General features: G+C 39.0%; 1 protein-coding gene and 2 long non-coding RNA genes across 4 annotated transcripts in view; 1 reads left to right on the top strand and 2 right to left on the bottom strand.

Moving 5' to 3' along the window:
• The window catches only part of LOC115587132 (uncharacterized), a 238,268-nt gene that overhangs the window by 18,454 nt on the left and 202,863 nt on the right, over positions 1–16,951 (bottom strand). The window lies entirely within an intron of this gene.
• Positions 5,190–16,951, bottom strand: part of LOC115587119 (glycine receptor subunit alpha-3-like) — a 163,644-nt gene continuing 151,882 nt past the window's right edge. The window contains exons 8-10 of one of the 2 annotated variants that reach the window (XM_030426758.1): positions 14,895–15,044; positions 13,240–13,368; positions 5,190–6,571 (exon numbers count right to left, since the gene is read on the bottom strand). In XM_030426758.1, coding sequence (XP_030282618.1) covers positions 6,242–6,571; positions 13,240–13,368; positions 14,895–15,044 — 609 coding nt within the window. In that variant the 3' untranslated portion in view covers positions 5,190–6,241. The remainder of the gene's footprint in view (positions 6,572–13,239; positions 13,369–14,894; positions 15,045–16,951) is intronic. The other variant, XM_030426766.1, reaches the window with a different exon arrangement.
• On the top strand, positions 11,006–11,864 carry LOC115587138 (uncharacterized). Its single transcript, XR_003984976.1, has 3 exons — positions 11,006–11,081; positions 11,337–11,400; positions 11,506–11,864. It is a non-coding gene; the product is annotated as an uncharacterized LOC115587138 (long non-coding RNA).

Here is a 16,951-nt window from a genome sequence, read left to right as displayed (position 1 = left end):
ATTCAAGTTAATTTGGTTAGCTAAAACTAACAGACGTTGGGTTTTGGTGACCATACCTACCAGACTATATGGCTTTTAAATCCCAACAAATATCAAGGTGGGATTATGTTGGTGGTTAGCGGGGAAACCTTCTGTGTGCTCAGATCTTTTATATTAACTCGTATTAAAATGGGAGCAAAAAACGTTTGTATTTATTCATCAAGTGTAAATTCACTTCTAGATGCATGAGTGTGACCATCACAAATACTTACTTGGTTGGTATGGGTTAGGTAAGGGTACTAAGGGTACTATACCCTTTGTGGAAACACTATTATGGTTACAATGACAAGTGGCATAGCGCAAGCAAGTTTCACAAGTCAAAAAACTAAAATACTACAGCATGCTTTCATAAGGTTTGGCAGTACATTAAATGTAACTGGTATAATAAGGCTAAAGCAGTAAAGTCACTGGGGCACTCACTTTGCGGTGCACAGATTTAAAGCACTCATGGCTGTCTCAGTCGAAAGGAAGCACATCATTTAATATTAGAGCACAGTGAGCTCTGCAGACCGCTCCAATGTTTCAATCACAGTCTGAATGTGGCAGTATCTGCTGATGTTCACAGCTGACAGGAATTAAAGGTTTCCAAGAAAACACAATAAACTTCTGCTGAAATGTTCTTCAGAGTCAAAATTTCATAAACCGAAATGGCAACTAAATTGATCTACACAATTTGGTATACCAAGATCTTGTCAGAGTTTCTACTGGCAGTGACTGATACTGATATTAAAGGACACAAGACACTTCACATTAATCACACACGTCCTGTCCTACTCACACTTACTCTCACTGCATCCAACATCCCTCTACATTAACACTGACACTCAATAGCAAACATAATCACTGTCTAAATAATGTTTGATCCAGCATTGGGTTTCCTCCAAAATGCAAATTGCTGATACACAATGCATTCATATGAATGTAATTTGCATGAGAGTTTAGCTAATTGCTCAGAAAACGCATAGATGATGCTTCTGAGATGAACTGCTCTTTGCTCTTTGTCTTTTGAATGTAAAGTTATGGAGTCAGAAGGCTGTGTGAATGAATTTGAGGCTGAACCAGAAAGTCCCACAGCAGCTGTAGCATTAGTCACATTGTAGTGGTGTTACAGCCTTTTTCAATTTATTTGCTTAACCACAACAAGTCATGTACACTGGGTGGTTTGGTGATAACAGCTGTGTGTATGTGTGTGTGGGTGTAATGATACGTTTCAGGTGAGGTGTTGGGGACAAAGACAACTTTGGCAGCGCAGCCGTAAGACACAAGTGGGCTAAACAGTGTGTAATCCATGTGCGTGTGTGTGTACGTGTCTGTATGTTACGGTGGTTCCCAATATTTCAAATCTTCAAGGAGTCTCCAGTCTATTACAGTACACTGACTGATCAAAGTCACACAGTAACTGCACTATTCATCATAGCTGATTTTTGGAATGAAACTTATTTTTGTTGTCTTCTTATATCTGGAGCTTTCAGTTGGTCACTGTCTGTCAATGGAGTAATCCAGTCTCCTCTGTGTCCCAGGCATCTTTGGTCTCTGTCACAGTGTTTGAAGTCTTGAATGGACTGAGAAGCAGCAGGTTACAGCAGAAGTCTCACAGTAACAATTTCAGGGAGGTAGAACACCATGCAAGGACTCATTTTTACCCTTAAATAACTTTTTCAAAAAAAAATATACACAAACTAACTTTGTGGTGCTGTGAAGGGGGTGCTGTGAGTGTTTGGTAGGTTTAAGTAAAAACAATGACTTTATTGACTGATTTATCTTACTACCATCAGAAAACTGAGGATGATGTTGGTTGACTGATTATTTGATCCATTTGTTCCTCTGTCCGTCAGTTGGGTCTAGGGTAACATACCTTAACGACTCCTGACTTCAAATTACCACAAACTAGCGTTAAAACCTTTTCTATTGTGGACAAGTGTAACTTCAAAGATATTTCTAAGCTAAAAGGCCCAAAGTGCCATGAAAGACACAACAAATACATGTGTTTTCATTTCAATGACTCATGTTTCGTGATGAAACTTTGAAATTCTCCTTTGTCGTGGACTCATGATTGTAGTACTATTATCCACCAATTACACTAGTGAATACCACCTACATGGGTTGTGTAAGCATTGTAGCACACAGTTCTGATTTGAGTACATGTCTCACCTGGTAATGATGACACCAATGCAGAGTATCATGAGTAGTTGCGGTGGTGTCATTCACTGAGCAGATACAGTCTCATGAATGCCCCGAATGATTCAGTGTAATTAAATGAGACCACGTCAGGGAAGTCAGCAATGCTACTGCTACACTGTCTGAGGTGCAGCGACCACAGGTCTCACCAGCAACATGTATTTTAAATGGAGGGGAAAACAAATCTGCATGGGCTGAAGTGGTATAACTGCACAGGGTTTTTGTGCAGGGTTCTGCGGTTTTGCTTGTGTTATTTGTTTCTCTGAACCAGAAGAACATCTCAAAGATACAGGAGTAGCAGTTTATTTCAGAGGCCAGTATGTTGCTAATTACACCTGGAGAGTGTGTATGAGCTCACTAAACTCAGGAGCTACTTATGAAACTGATGTGTTTTCACATGGTAAAGACAGAGGTTACATTTAGCCCAGAGGGGGATCTGTGCCTCTCTTCTCCACCAGGAACCACAACTACAGCCTGTCTACAATTACAATTTGGGAATCCAGCTTGTACAAACTTCTACAGTTCAAACTTCATCAGTCTGCTGATGAGACGTTTCCAGCAGACATCTACAGACCATTGTTTACTGGTTTTAATTTGCTCTGTCAGATATAAGCAACACTTGATCCATACATCGGTCACTCCCAATTGACTGACATACTGTTTACGCTAAATAAAATTGGGGTCAGGATTTTGATTCTAAAGTGAAAAGAATCTAGAATGGCACTCTGTAGCACGCATACAACAGTCCAACAGTCTCCTTTTGTACTGAGTCATAGATACCAGCCACCTAAATACACTTTTTTTTTCAAACAACAATGGATCCATGCATTATTCCCTGAGACATTAACAAAATTGTGGACAAATAGACCTATCTCACAGTGTTCAAAAGAGTGAAAGATGTTGGGTTTATGTTCTTTTTCAGAGATCCTTTTGATCATATCTGCTGATTTATGTGGGACAAGGGTTCACAGATTTGAGAAATAAAACTTTGTTAAAAATTATTTGAATCCCTGGAGGCTGAACTCTGGACTCTTTCCTTTAGGTGAATATTGTTTTTTTTTTTTTTTTTTTAAACTTGTCTGTAAATTATTAATTATCCTCTTAAAATGCATGTGCATGTGAAACATAACTCCACCTGTAGGAGAGGAAATACATTCTGCTTTCAGAGCTCATTGCTGTTGTGGGTTTACTGTCTCTCTGCCTTCTAGCAGTCAAAAATCACTTAAAGCAGATTAGAAAATTACAAAACTAATGTTGGCTGTCCAGACATTTAATAAGATATCTAAAGAGAGCACATTGCATGTGTTTAATTAGATTAAACTTGACATCTATGAATCTCTGCTGAGAAAAAGTGTTTGTGTTTTGGAGACCAGGATGAGTCTACTGAATCTTAGGGTACTTTTCATGTCTCTTAAATTGTGTCAGTGTTTCCCTCACTTGCCTACATTTCTTGAGTCTTAGTCCCGATGTCAGTTTCTGATGACGGCTGCAGCTGATCAAAGCTGGATCATCCGTCAGTCGGCTTCAACAGTTGCAAAGATGACAGATAAATCTATGCCAAGAATGCCATTATCTATATATATTTATTCAAATTATAACACAGAACTAAAACTTGTGGAGAGATCTAAATAATCAATAAAATTAACCTGATGTGTGGCGTGCCTGATTGCACACAGCTCTGTTAACTGAGAGACGCATTTATATTGTTTCTTTTAGTGCAGGTAATGTGATGTTTGACAAGTATTATTTCACCTGTCAGCAGCCCATCTGATATTAATCAGGATGTTTAGTTTTATGACCTGGACTGCCCAATCCACAGATTTCCTGCGGTGTCCACCTGTGTCAAATGTACTGAAAAATCAAACATGTGTCTGCAGTTTAAGTGTAATCAGTCCAGACATTTAATTGATTTTGATTGAAGAAGTTATAGTGAATATAATTTAGACCTACACTTGGAATTTAGGCTGTGATGAACTTGATTCTTGGATGGTTTGAAATAAAGATCAGATTTCTTTTGCAGTTAGTACTCTGAATTAATTAGCTTCTGTCTGTGTCCTACATTTTAACCAATCCTGTCTTTTACACCTCTTCAAATATCTATGAAGTGGACAACAAACAGTTCTGCAGGATGATCACTTTATTTTTTCAAAGGCTGACATCTGGAGAAACTCTAACATCTGGAGTTTTGTGGTTTGAGATCAGTTCCTGATTCACACTCACAGTTGTATATCTCAATGGACAAGCCAGGATCTGATGCTCCTGCTGATGTACTGATAATTCACCTTCTACAAACAAGGCTTCTGTTCTATACGTTAAGCTTTGTGAACCACAACCTTAAAGTTCAAACTGCACCTGTGATTTTCTGTCTGTTACCTGTTTAATAAACAGCTGCAGATGAAGAAAAATCTGCAGGGTGTATTAACACTGTGTATTTATACTGTGTACTGTGTATTTATAGTGTATTCATACTGTGTACTGTGTATTCATACTGTGTACTGTGTATCTATACTGTGTACTGTGTATTTATACTGTGTACTGTGTATTTATAGTGTATTCATACTGTGTACTGTGTATTCATACTGTGTACTGTGTATTCATACTGTGTACTGTGTATTTATAGTGTATTCATACTGTGTACTGTGTATTCATACTGTGTACTGTGTATTCATACTGTGTACTGTGTATTTATACTGTGTCTATACTGTGTACTGTGTATTCATACTGTGTACTGTGTATTCATACTGTGTACTGTGTATTTATAGTGTATTCATACTGTGTACTGTGTATTCATACTGTGTACTGTGTATTCATACTGTCTACTGTGTATTTATACTGTGTACTGTGTATTCATACTGTGTACTATGTATTCATACTGTGTACTGTGTATCCATACTGTGTACTGTGTATTCATATTGTGTATTTATACTGTATACTGTGTATTTATACTGTGTACTGTGTATTTATAGTGTATTCATACTGTGTACTGTGTATTTATACTGTGTACTGTGTATTCATACTGTGTACTGTGTATTTATACTGTGTACTGTGTATTCATACTGTGTACTATGTCGGCTCAGAGGCACAGGAACCATTTCAACTTGCAGACTGTGTTTATATATAGATTCATTATTTGCCTGTGTATTGTGATTGTGAAATAGTCATTTAATAGCCCAGAATGTGATGATGGTGTCTTTTGGACACTAGAAACTGTGTTTACACTAAATGTTTCAGGGAAACTGAAATGCAGTAACATGTGAACCCCAACACTGAGGAATGATCAGCCTCACGTTTAAAACAGACCATGAGAAGAAGAAATTTGATAGTTGTTTGTGGAAAAATGAAGAATGTTGTTTTTGGTCCTTTTGTTCTCCTACAGTCAGGCTGACACATTCTACTCACTGGTGAACCAGAAAACAAACTAAATTTAAAACATGATGGTGACACACTTGAGTTGAATCTGTTATCTATCTGTCCGGTATGTAATTCCAGTCATGCCGATCCTCGGAGCACAAATAAGATAATTGGGATGGCCTGCAAGATGGCAGACAGGGATGATCTCCGGTTCAAGCGAGGAGCGAGAAAACAACAAATAAGAGAAATGAAAAGTACCCTTTGAGGAGCTAAAGGCTGCACTCTTCCTACTTCTCATCCACAAACACATCAGTGACTAGTGGAGGCTGTTAATCATCTGCTGAGATTAACTGTGTAACAGAAACTAGAAGCACTTTCTTGGTCAGGGTAACTGTCACACCTACCTTTCATGAAGAGGGTGGTGGGTGATGTGGCTTTGTATAGTATATTCCTGTACATTGTTTGTAACAACTGATGATGGGTTTTACCCTTTTAGAATCAGGTTATTTTTGCAAAGTGAATCCCGAATGTTTCTCAAAGTCATGGTTAAGGGTGCCAGAAAATAAAGGGAGTCAGTGACACGTCCTGACATATAAATAGCAGTACAAGGATGTGTGTGTGTGTGTGTGTGTGTGTGTGTGCACATACTGAATAATCTATCACCTTTATTCCTCTATTGCTTATGTACATCTTCATGTCTAAGTATCTTATAAAGAACCCAGTAGAATATATTGAAGAACAGGAAGGCCAGAGGGAAGCCAGCTCTCGACACAGTGTCAATCTTTTTGGCTCTGTCGATAAATAACTTCCTCATCTCTTCAGTGCTTTTACCCCCTCCACCTGCTGTCGCTCCAGGTATATTCTGGGTTGTGTTTGCTGTGGCTCCTGGGGTGTTCAGTGTGCTAACAGCATTGTTAGCGCTGGCCTTGGAGTCCTTGCTGTTGCTGGGAGTGGAGGTCACAGCTGCTGTGGAGGTCAGTCTGCTCTCATGTACTTCCCCTTCCTGTTTGGGAGACAACGAGGAGGAGGAAGAGGAGGAGGGGGCACAGATCACATAATAGAGCTCATTATTTTCTTTATCGACTGACCCTGCCACTTAAGGGCCCTTCTGCACTAAATGAAGTTTCAACTGAAGTAACACCTTTTTTCTAAATGATATTGATCTTGGATTGGTTAGCACTAAAACAGTCTCAGGTTGTTATTCTGACTATCTGACAACATTATGGAGATGATTCCTACAGAGAGTTTTCTTTTGTTAATAATAAGATCTGTTTTGTATCCAGAAACACAAGTCTTGTTCAAGGAGAGGTTCTGCTCTGAAATCATGTACACACGACAGGGCCCAGTTTAAAAAAAATATCTTATATTCTTTAACAGCTTGAGTGATAAAACACACCTCCAAAAAAAAATGTGTTGTCATAATCTTGTGTTTTTGTTGTGCAAATTAAAACTACGTAATAAATTGAAAACTGGCCATTAAGGAACATTTCCTGAGCTTGCTGAATATCTTAAAAGTGTTACACAGAAAATATACTCAACACTTTACATTTCACAAGCTAACTGGGGCATCAATTGAACTATAAGTGTGGGTAATGGTACCAAGATAAATATGAGGAGGCAAAGTGATAAGAAAGATTAAGAATACATCTTTATGAGAAGTGTAACGGTACATGTATTCATCCTGAAACATCACAGTTTGGCGTCTTACAAAGAATATGTCTGGCTCATATTGGTCCATCTGTTCTGATCCAGGAGCAGGAGAAGACAATGTGACTGACTGTACGCTTTGACGAGTTCAAATCAGAGCTAGAGGACGCACCTATTTCTTTCAAATCAGCTGCGTGGGAAAATTTAGGAAAGCGTCTGGAGGATTGGATGAGGATGCTGTGTCTGCATTGTTCAACAGTTAAATGTCAGTGGAAACACAAACGTCTGTGCATATTAGATGGCGTCACCAAGTGAGTCAGCCACTAAAGAGAGGCAAAAAATCCCAACAACTTCTCTCTGCTGGTGTTAAGCAGCCCCAGTCTCAGGATGAGAAAGCACACAGGGCAAAGACTGAAATGAAGCAACTGGCATTTATGTCATGTTTGCTTAAAGCGTTTCTCCGCCAATTTTACACATGAAAGTATGTGTACAGGTCTTGGAGAGCACTGCCTATGTGAGCAAAAAAAGTAGGAAGCCTTTTGTGGCTCCAGATAGTAGTAGTAACAGTAGTAGTAGTAGCAGTAGTAGTAGTAGTAGTAGTAACAGTAGTAGTAGTAGTAGTAGCAGTAGTAGTAGTAGAAACAGTAGTAGTAGTAGCAGTAGTAGTAGTTGTAGTAACAGTAGTTGTAGTAACAGTAGTAGTAGTAACAGTAGTAGTAGTAGTAGTAGTAGTAGTAGCAGTAGTAGTAGTAGTAACAGTAGTAGTAGTAGTAGTAGTAGCAGTAGTAGTTGAAGCAGTAGTAGTAGTAGTAACAGTAGTAGTAGTAGTAGCAGTAGTAGTAGTAGTAACAGTAGTAGTAGTAGTAGTAGTAGTAGTAGCAGTAGTAGTAGTAGTAACAGTAGTAGTAGTAGTAGTAGTAGTAGTAGTAACAGTACTAGTAGTAGCAGTAGTAGTAACAGTAGTAGTAGTAGCAGTAGTAGTAGTAGTAGTAGTAGTAGTAGTAACAGTACTAGTAGTAGTAACAGTAGTAGTAGTAGTAGTAGTAGCAGTAGTAGTTGAAGCAGTAGTAGTAGTAGTAACAGTCGTAGTAGTAGTAGCAGTAGTAGTAGTAGTAGTAGTAACAGTAGTAGTAGTAACAGTAGTAGTAGTAGTAGTAGTAGCAGCAGTAGTAGTAGAAGCAGTAGTAGTAGTAGTAGTAACAGTAGTAGTAGTAGCAGTAGTAGTAGTAGTAGAAACAGTAGTAGTAGCAGTAGTAGTGGTAGTAGTAGTAGTAGTAACAGTAGTAGTAGTAGCAGTAGTGGTAGTAGTAGTAGTAACAACAGTAGTAGCAGTAGTAGTAGTAGTAGTAGTAACAGTAGTAGTAGTAGCAGTAGTAGTAGCAGTAGTAGTAGTAGTAGCAGTAGTAGTAACGGTAGTAACCCGTATAAAGCCTTTTTGTGACTGTGCATGTAACCTGATAACTGCCTCCAGTGATGTCACTCAGTGGCTATGTTGCATAGTGGGTAACATATGCATCAGGCTTTCAAAAGGTATCAAATGTGCGGAATAAAAAGGTGATATCTCTGTTTCCGTATTGACTTCGATCATTTGTTTTTAAGCTGTCCATAATTAGTCTAACAATGTTAAAGAAGTGTAATGCAGACCAGTGGATCTGGGTGCCTACAGTACCCACAATGCAACTTGGCCACTGCATGACATGAATTGAGGCAGTTTATCAGATTACACTACTATTGCTACTACTGATACTACTACTACCACTGCTACTACTACTACTGTTACTACTACTGCTACTGCTACTACTACTGCTACTACCGCCATTACTGCTACTACTACTGTTACTACTACTGCTACAACTACTACTACTACTGTTACTACTACTGCTACTACTACTACTGCTACTGCTAGCAGTGCTACTGCTACTACTACTGCTACTACTACTACTGTTACTACCACTGCTACAACTACTACTACTATTGCTACTACTACTACTACTACTGTTACTACTACTGCTACTACTACTACTACAGCTTCTACTACTACTGTTACTACTACTGCTACTACTACTACTACTACTACAGCTTCTACTACTACTGTTACTACTACTGCTACTACTACTACAGCTTCTACTACTACTGTTACTACTACTGCTACTGCTACAGCTTCTACTACTGTTACTACTACTGCTACTGCTACTACTACTACTGTTACTACTACTGCTACTGCTACTACTGTTACTACTGTGATGGGTGGGGCACTAGGACCTGGGAGCCTGAGCATGCAGCGCAGCAGAGCAGAGCAGAGTTTTCCCCATATAGGGGAACTCTCGTGAGACCCGTTACTTTGTTATCGTTCGTCGAGTCGTTTTTGTGTTGCGTGGTGGTGGTGCTGGTGGCCAGCACCGTACATCCAAGCTTACTTGGAAGGTATGTTACAAAATGCTTAGACATTAAAGAGTATGTTTAAGTTGTTTGTTTTTAATCAGAGTTCAGAGTACTTATTGTTGTCATTGCACTGATAGAATTCTCTCTGGTACTGTTTGTGCAGAGAGACAGTGTGTGATCCAGAACCCACACACGCATGCTCTAACAGTCTCAGGTAGGACTTAATGCTCATTTATTTATAGCAACAATGTCCATATATGTGTGTGTGTTTATGTATGTGTATGCGTGTGTGTATATATATATATGTGTGTGTGTATGTGTATGTATGTGTGTGTAATATATGCATCAGGCTTTCAAAAGGAATCAAATGTGTGGAATAAAAAGGTGATATCTCTGTTTCTGTATTGACTTCGATCATTTGTTTTTAAGCTGTCCATTATTAGTCTAACAATGTTAAAGAAGTGTAATGCAGACCAGTGGATCTGGGGGCCTACAGTACCCACAATGCAACTTGGCCACTGCATGACATGAATTGAGGCAGTTTATCAGATTACACTACTATTGCTACTACTACTGATACTACTACTACTGTTACTACTACTGTTACTACAGCTACTACTGCTACTACTACTACTGCTACTACCGCCACTACTGCTACTACTACTGTTACTACTACTGCTACTGCTACAACTACTACTACTACTGTTACTACTACTGCTACTACTACTACTGCTACTACTAGTACTGCTACTGCTACTACTACTGCTACTACTACTACTGTTACTACCACTGCTACAACTACTACTACTATTGCTACTACTACTACTGTTACTACTACTGCTGTTACTACTACTGCTACTACTACTACTACTACAGCTTCTACTACTACTGTTACTACTACTGCTACTACTACTACAGCTTCTACTACTACTGTTACTACTACTGCTCCTACTACTACAGCTTCTACTACTACTGTTACTACTACTGCTACTGCTACAGCTTCTACTACTACTGTTACTACTACTGCTACTGCTACAGCTTCTACTACTACTGTTACTACTACTGCTACTGCTACTACTACTGTTACTACTACTGCTACTGCTACTACTGTTACTACTGTGATGGGTGGGGCACTAGGACCTGGGAGCCTGAGCATGCAGCGCAGCAGAGCAGAGCAGAGCAGAGCAGAGTTTTCCCCATATAGGGGAACTCTCGTGAGACCCACTACTTTGTTCTCGTTCGTCGAGTCGTTTTTGTGTTGCGTGGTGGTGGTGCTGGTGGCCAGCACCGTACATCCAAGCTTACTTGGAAGGTATGTTACAAAATGCTTAGACATTAAAGAGTATGCTTAAATTGTTTGTTTTTAATCAGAGTTCAGAGTACTTATTGTTGTCATTGCACTGATAGAATTCTCTCTGGTACTGTTTGTGCAGAGAGACAGTGTGTGATCCAGAACCCACACACGCATGCTTTAACAGTCTCAGGTAGGACTTTATGCTCATTAATTTATAGCAACAATGTCCATATATGTGTGTGTGTTTATGTATGTGTATGCGTGTGTGTATATATATATATATATATGTGTGTGTGTATGTGTATGTATGTGGGTGTATGTATATATATATATTTATAATGGGAATTAATGGTGGTCAACCAGCATTGTGGTTTAAATGATTTAAACATACAGACTGTTTTCTTTCGTGGTGCATTAATATGATTTTTTGTATTACATTGTATAGTGCCGGAACCCTGGTCGGCCCATACTCCTACCTGTTGGGTGCACAGGTGCCTCGGGCCTAGGAGGTAGGATATTGGGCTTGCCAGTAAATGTACTAATATTAGGTAATATGTAATGAAGATGGGGTTTAATTGCGCCGGGAATTTACTGGTGTTTTTGTATTATTGCAGGCTGAACTGGTGACACACAGGACCGTGGTCAGCAGGGCAGCCATTGCTCTTTTCCTCGTTTTTGATTTGTTTGATTTGCCTCACTGTTGTTCAGTCTTTTTATTCTAAGATGTACTTTTGGAGAGTCTTCATTTAGGGTACCCTTTATTGATGACCGTGCTTGCACCTTCACTTTGTCAGTGTGTAGTGGTTTGACAAGAGTGTTATATTTCCTATTGAGTGTGCGCAATATATAAGTCGCAGTCTTAACAGTTTGCAGTGTCCTAACAATTTGCAGTGTTGTTTTTGTTGATGGTTGTTATTGCCCCCTCGGTCAATGAAAAATGGTACCGGCACACAGTGCTATTTGTTGACTCGCTATTGATGCTATTTAAATAAAGTTGTCATTTGTTTGTACACCAAAAAGCCTCTGTCTGTCCTAACTACCCTGTATGGGGATATTTATTTGGCCACAATAACAGAGTAAATGTATACGTGAGTCGGGTCTCCCACCCATTACTTGGGAGTGGCGTTGTTACTTTATTTATTCATTCAAAAGTATTATTAGTGTCCTTCTGGTCACACTACTACTGCTGCTGCTACTACTACTACTACTACTACTACTACTGTTACTACTACTACTACTACTACTACTGTTACTACTACTACTACTGCTACTACTATTACTGTTACTACTACTGCTACTACTGCTACTGCTACTACTACTACTACTGCTACTACTACTACTGCTACTACTGTTACTACTACTGCTACTGCTACTACTACTGCTACTAAGACTACTGTTACTACTACTGCTACTGCTACTACTACTGCTACTACTACTACTACTTCTTCTACTGCTACTACTACTACTGTTACTACTACTGCTACTGCTACTACTACTGCTACTACTACTACTACTTCTACTACTGCTACTACTACTACTGTTACTACTACTGCTACTGGTACTACTACTGCTACTACAACTACTACTACTACTATTGCTATTACTACTACCTACTACTACTGCTACTACTACTACTGTTACTACTACTGCTACTGCTACTGCTACTGCTACTACTACTACTTCCAAACGATTTCCAGCACTGCCTGTTGATAATAAAAGAAACATGACCTCTTGCATCTGGGATTTTCTGTTGCTATTCTTTTCAATTGTTTCTAACTTTTGTACTGTACAAAAACTGAGTTACAAACCGAACTGTGACCTCTTTCTCCTGTTTTCGCCCAAAATTTAAAATCCTTTCAATAAAACAGTCCACACAGGAACAGGATTTAGTCTGTGTAAAGGGGTCACAAGTACACATTCCTTGTTAAAGCAAAAAAATTTAATGTTCAATTTGATGAGGACATGATTGTTATGTTATTGTTATTGCTATGTTTTATATGTTAAATGCTCAGAATGGGAGTTTCTTCCTTTATAACTCTCAATGTTGAAAATTGCCAAATGAAAATAATAATGATACCGATTGATGACCATGATCATTATGATGATAATCATCACCTATGTCTTCACTACGCAGCAAACTGATGGAGGAGGACTTACACTTACAACATCACATTGGATGGATCATGCAAATGACACATGCACAAGTACATGCAAACCAAACCACACACACACGCAGCGCACGCACACACGCACACGCGCATGCACACACACACACACACACACACACACACACACACACACACACACACACACACAGATACACACACACACACAAACACGGACATTACCCTGTGGTTGCTGGTGTAGATGTTGGTCATAGATCCATACAGAGGGTTTGTAGCTTTGAGGCCGTTGTCAATGTTAACACGATGGAGGGACTCAGCTAGCTCCTCTGGATCAACTGCACCTCCACTGCTCTACCAGTCGACAGCATGCACACCAGTAATCAACACACCGAAACCAAAAGAAAAACCAAAAAGAGGGTTGGGACACCCGCTCATTCAGTCAGCCTGAAACAATCTGATGTTTAAATTATAATTCTGTCAAATGAATTTTGTTTGTGGGTCTAAATTCTGAACAGTTCATTTATATTTATAGAACAGCTGAAATAGTATAAACTAATGCATGTTGAAATTAAAACAATGTCTGTTTAAATGATCAATTATCACTTACTAAAAGTGTGCTGCTCTTGTGTATTATGTTTTTGCTCATGTCTCTTCCTGTACATATCTACTAAGACTCTTTTGATACAGATTTTGAGCAGATCCAGCCATCTCCTCCAATCATTTAATGAAGAACAACATAAAAAACAACCCACACAACCTGAGTACTCGGATATTTACATAGGGTCTGGCCACAATACTATATGCTCTAGTTGTTTTAATCCATTTAATCAATACTCCCTTGACAACTCTTTCTAATAAGGTCTATCAGCTCTAGATCCAGCCAAATCAATCAACTTTTCTATTTTTTATCTTATATGTATTTTTTGTTTATCCATTTATTCTATGTTTTGTTTGTTCCATTTTGTTAAGTGTCCTTGGGTACCCTGAAAGGCGCTATAAAAATTAAATATATTATTATTATTATTATTATTATTATCATTATTATTATTAACAACACTGACTTTGGTTTTTAAAGTTTGATTTTATTGAAATCATTGCATTATGACTAGAACACAGAACGTTGTCCAGCTGGTAGAACATTGTAAAATAAAGCATCAATCATTATCTTTATTGGTATATTAGATTGTGTGTATGTACTTTCCCTGTAATTTGTTTCACAATAACTGAACTGAGGAAAAACACAGTGCTTGATCAGATAAAAAATACTGTATACATATTTTTACAGAGTTGCTTCTGAGTCGACTTACACATGTTGACATTTTTAATTTCAAGCTTCCTTTCAGATAAATGTGGTATGTGAACACGAGATGACTGAATGCTGAGTTGATCCTTTCCCAACCCACAGAGATCCCAATCATGCACTGACAACAGGCGCATTCTCTGTCAGAAAAATAACTCAGCTGTGAACTAAAGAATCATAAAACCACACAGATGGAGTTACAGCCATGCTTTATCATGCACTGATAAGACGAGTGAGATGTGGTGTTTCAGGAGACTCAGGAAGCATGCACAGTCAGATGTATTAACACTTTATATCTACTGTCAAACATAATGTTGTTTTTATTACTCTCCAATATCATGATTATTACCCCTCCCTCACTCTGTCACAAGTAATGCTGTGCCTGAGTAGCAAACTGTAATAGCATGAGGTCACCACAAGGTGCCAGCCTCAAACCAGAGATCAGTTACAATTCCATGGCTGTTATAAGGTTAAGGTTATGCGTATGTGTTAATAGGTGGGCCATAGGTGTATTTTTTTTTTGTCTGCTCACACTGGATGATTTGACTGTGCTCTGTGTTGTGGGACGTTTCAGTACCTTGGTCTTGCTCTTGTGATGTCGTCTGAATCTCAGCAGCTCTTTGTGTTGCCTCGACACAAAGTTCACAGCAGCATACTCCAACAGCGCAGAGAAAACAAAGAGAAGACACACTGCCATCCAGATGTCTATGGCCTTCACATAAGAAACCTGAAAATACAGAAATACACCTTCATGAGTCCACCAGCCACAACAACTGACTGTCACCTAGTAGAGGCCTCTTGAAAACCTGGTATAGATGAGATGATCCTTTCACAGTTTCATAAAGAGATGAAAATATTTTTATAGCACTGAATATCTCTAACTTCTTTTACATCATCAGCAAAGCATTTACCTTTACTACCATCAGTCCAGCCCCAAGTTAAGTTGCCCGCTCCAGTCTGTCTAGCTAACCTAGCTGATCAGTGTTTTCCTTGGTCTCTTTTTTTTGCCAGCTGCTTTGTAAATTTGTGCCAGCCAAAGCTGTGTAACATTTTCTAGAACTGGACTAATCACTATGCAGTAGAGAAATAGCTCAGTGATATATTTGATATCTATCAGTTTGAGGACTCTATTGTTTCTGTAAGTTCAAAAGTTCGTCTCTGGAAAGAAATGCATGTTTGGCGGCCAAAACTCACTCAAATGTTTATGATCCAACATGATTGGGTGTGGGCAGTAGGTGATTTGTTAATTTTTAACAGGGGGGATGGCCCAATGGGAGCACCACCCTGCCCCGACACACCTATGTACACCTCCCAAAGGACATTGCTGCAGGACACCTTAACCATAACTGTGACATTTCTAAATCTACAATTCCATTTTATCCAGTTATCTTCCTTCTCTACCCACTACAATTGTCTTTTTGTAACTGAATTAAAGTAATACAACTTTAAATCATATGTATTGGACTAAGTTTATTCAGGCAGGGTTTTCTCATGCTTCTCACAATACACTTCAAGCAGGGTTATTTTAAGTTACATGACCCCTTGGAATTTTTTACCATCTAAATTCCTTGAAGGACATACAATGAACATTTTGCAAAATAGTAGAGCCCGACCTACTTATTTGTAGGCCGATTTTATCGGCCAATATTAACCTATGACAGATATATCAGTATCAGAATATATATTGTCCCATATGAAGACTTTATATTTAAAAATTACAAATATAGAATGGAGAAAGTCACTCCTGCAAGGTGCGTTTCAACAGGGGATAAAACAGCTGGTGTCAGGAAATGTAACAGCTACCTCAGTAATGGTTAAACTATAAACCAGCGCAAAAATGACAACATAAATAGCAAAGTTACTAGTAATATTAAAGTGTCGGAAAAAACTTTAACATTACTGAAAATAAAAATGTGCATCTGCTACAGGTTTTATTCCGACCTCCGCATGAATGTATAAAGAGAGCAAGATATATAGTGGGAACGTTTCAGAAGCGGAGCCTTTTGCCTGCCCGACTTTGTTGATCTGGGAGTCTGCACAGGGTGTTTTATTTTGAAAATTGGCCAGATACTCAACCGCCGTCGCCGCCGTTCCCGGTTCGACTCCACAGTGGAGCTGATCGTGGCCACTTGTGATTTGTAACACTATCTGCTACGAGAAGATGGAGAGTGATGGCAGGTTAACAAGGGGGATGCTTTTCAGTAATTTTGCTAACAAGGGGGACGGCATCCCCCCGCATATCGCCTACTGGGTGTGGGTGTTGCCAGGGGACTCCATAGCACCCCTAACATCGGGTCATGTGACCACAAACCTTCTTTGATCTTCATGAAATTTGCAGGACTCATAGGTCTCATCGATATGGCCAAGAATTAATTTTGAGGAATGTTTTGCCCCAACATGAAGTTGGCCATCTTGAACGGTGTGCAACACTGTCTAGAGGACTTTAGGATGTTAACGGACTCACCAAATTTGGCACGTAGGTTCAAACTCATGAGTCCTTTAATATGATACTACAACCTCAGGTGCAGCACAACTAGAGCTGTCCCAAACGATTATCTTTCAAACGATTAATCTAGCGATTATTTTTTCGATTAGTCGACTAATCTAACGATTAATTTAACATTACATGACCAA

This window comes from Sparus aurata, chromosome 1 (genome assembly GCF_900880675.1).
Source record: "Sparus aurata chromosome 1, fSpaAur1.1, whole genome shotgun sequence".
NCBI classification, from domain to species: Eukaryota; Metazoa; Chordata; class Actinopteri; order Spariformes; family Sparidae; genus Sparus; species Sparus aurata.
This window is presented reverse-complemented; position numbering and strand designations above follow the sequence as displayed.